The 1,590-nt window shown below is 38.9% G+C and overlaps 1 protein-coding gene across 1 annotated transcript; it reads right to left on the reverse strand.

Annotated features, from left to right (window-relative positions):
* Positions 1 to 199: 199 nt before the first annotated feature.
* On the reverse strand, positions 200 to 1,584 carry LOC117941527 (E3 ubiquitin-protein ligase TRIM21-like). Its single transcript, XM_034866533.1, has one exon. The coding sequence runs from the start codon at positions 1,438 to 1,440 to the stop codon at positions 847 to 849; it is 594 nt and encodes a 197-aa protein (XP_034722424.1). The 5' UTR covers positions 1,441 to 1,584; the 3' UTR covers positions 200 to 846.
* Positions 1,585 to 1,590: the final 6 nt, after the last annotated feature.

The following is a 1,590-nucleotide window of genomic DNA, read 5'->3' on the forward strand; positions in this document are numbered from 1 at the left end:
CCAGGACACTCTTGTAAAAGAGATTTTTAATCTCAAGGAGTTTTTTATCCTGGTTAAATAAAGGTTTGAATGAATGAAAACTACATTTAAATCCTCAAATAGTACAAGTGGCTGTTTTAACATTTAGTAACAGCCGTGCTGACAAAGCTCTGCTTACTGAACATTTCCTCTAGTGATGAAGTCACTTCTTACTCAGGCCTTGTGTTCAACACCTGCTTTATTTTACACTTTTTATTCTACAATCACATATTTACACATTTCTTTGACTCATAAACCATCTTACAGAATTCATGAAACAAATAAAAAATGGCCAAAGTGACCAGTAATTATCCAAAAGACTTTTCACACAAGATAGAAACATCAATTAACTTTTTCTACCCGGTATAACAAGGACACATACTGTGTTCTGGAGACATTATGGGATGTAATAGGCCTCACTCTTAAATGAAGCTTCATGACACAATGAAATATTCAGCTATATGTTTTCTGTGGCTGCACATCAAATACTAATAAATTTGGATCTGATTACATAATCAACACATTAATTTGATGCATCATGACACACGTTATGTAGACGATATCTATTTAAACCTCTGTTAAACCCACAGACATTTATTATAACTTCCAGAAGAAATCAGTTTCTAAAGACACCAAATATGTCAAGATGAAGTTTGATTCAATTTGGAAAGAATTGTTTCACATTTAACATATGATAATAAATGGAATAAAGTGTAAATCAGTCACCACAGGAAACAGATTTTGTAGAAAATAAGATGTAAAATATTTGAATATGTACATTTGTTCCCTTGATTGAAAATGAATCAATACCTGAAATGAGATCAGTGATTAGTTTACTCTGACAGGAGAGATGATCAGAGGGGCAGAGTTTTTACCACCTTCATTCAGACAGGGACTGAAGACTGGGAAGAGTTTCTCAGTGAAGGAGCAGCCAGTAAAGGAGTAGATAAGAGCTGCAGCATCTACGTCATAAAAGGAGACCAGACCCTCCTCGTAGTCCACAAACACCCCCACCTTCTGAGGAGGAGACTTCAGAGAGAGAAGGACTGGAGGACCAGCAAGAGCTTTGTACTCATTTCCATTTCTCAACCATATCGTCCAGTAACCATTCTGAGGACTGAGTGTGATGTTTTCCTTCCTGTTGATCGACTCTCTGGCCACTCCTAAATACCATTCAGTCTTTCCTTTAACTTGAACCTCAAAGTAAAATCTGCCTGAAGAGAAACTCTGTTTTCCTAAAACACATCCGAAATAAGAAAATCTCTCTGGGTTGTCTAGGAGATTCTTCCTCACATCACTATGATTCACTTGTTTCCCATCATCAGACAGGATGAGCCAAGGATTAGCTGTATCAGGATCAAGAGTCACATCCACTGCATACTGCTGGACCCTCTTCAGCTCGGCTTCAAGCAGCTTCTTCATCTCTTTACCGAGTGTCTCCTCCAGCTGAACCACAGCTTTCACCACAGTCCCCTCATATGATGGTGGACGGATGCTGACCTCTGTCCAGTCCTTGGTGGGTGGAGGTTGTTGGATGTTTAGGGACTGGACCCTCTGGAGAAGATGGAGGTG

Source organism: Etheostoma cragini, unplaced genomic scaffold (genome assembly GCF_013103735.1).
Source record: "Etheostoma cragini isolate CJK2018 unplaced genomic scaffold, CSU_Ecrag_1.0 ScbMSFa_897, whole genome shotgun sequence".
Classification (NCBI taxonomy): Eukaryota; Metazoa; Chordata; class Actinopteri; order Perciformes; family Percidae; genus Etheostoma; species Etheostoma cragini.

Coding starts and splice junctions, on each gene's coding strand:
- LOC117941527 (XM_034866533.1), bottom strand. CDS start 1,440: ATGAAGAAGCTGCTTGAAGCCGAGCTGAAGAGGGTCCAGCAGTATGCA.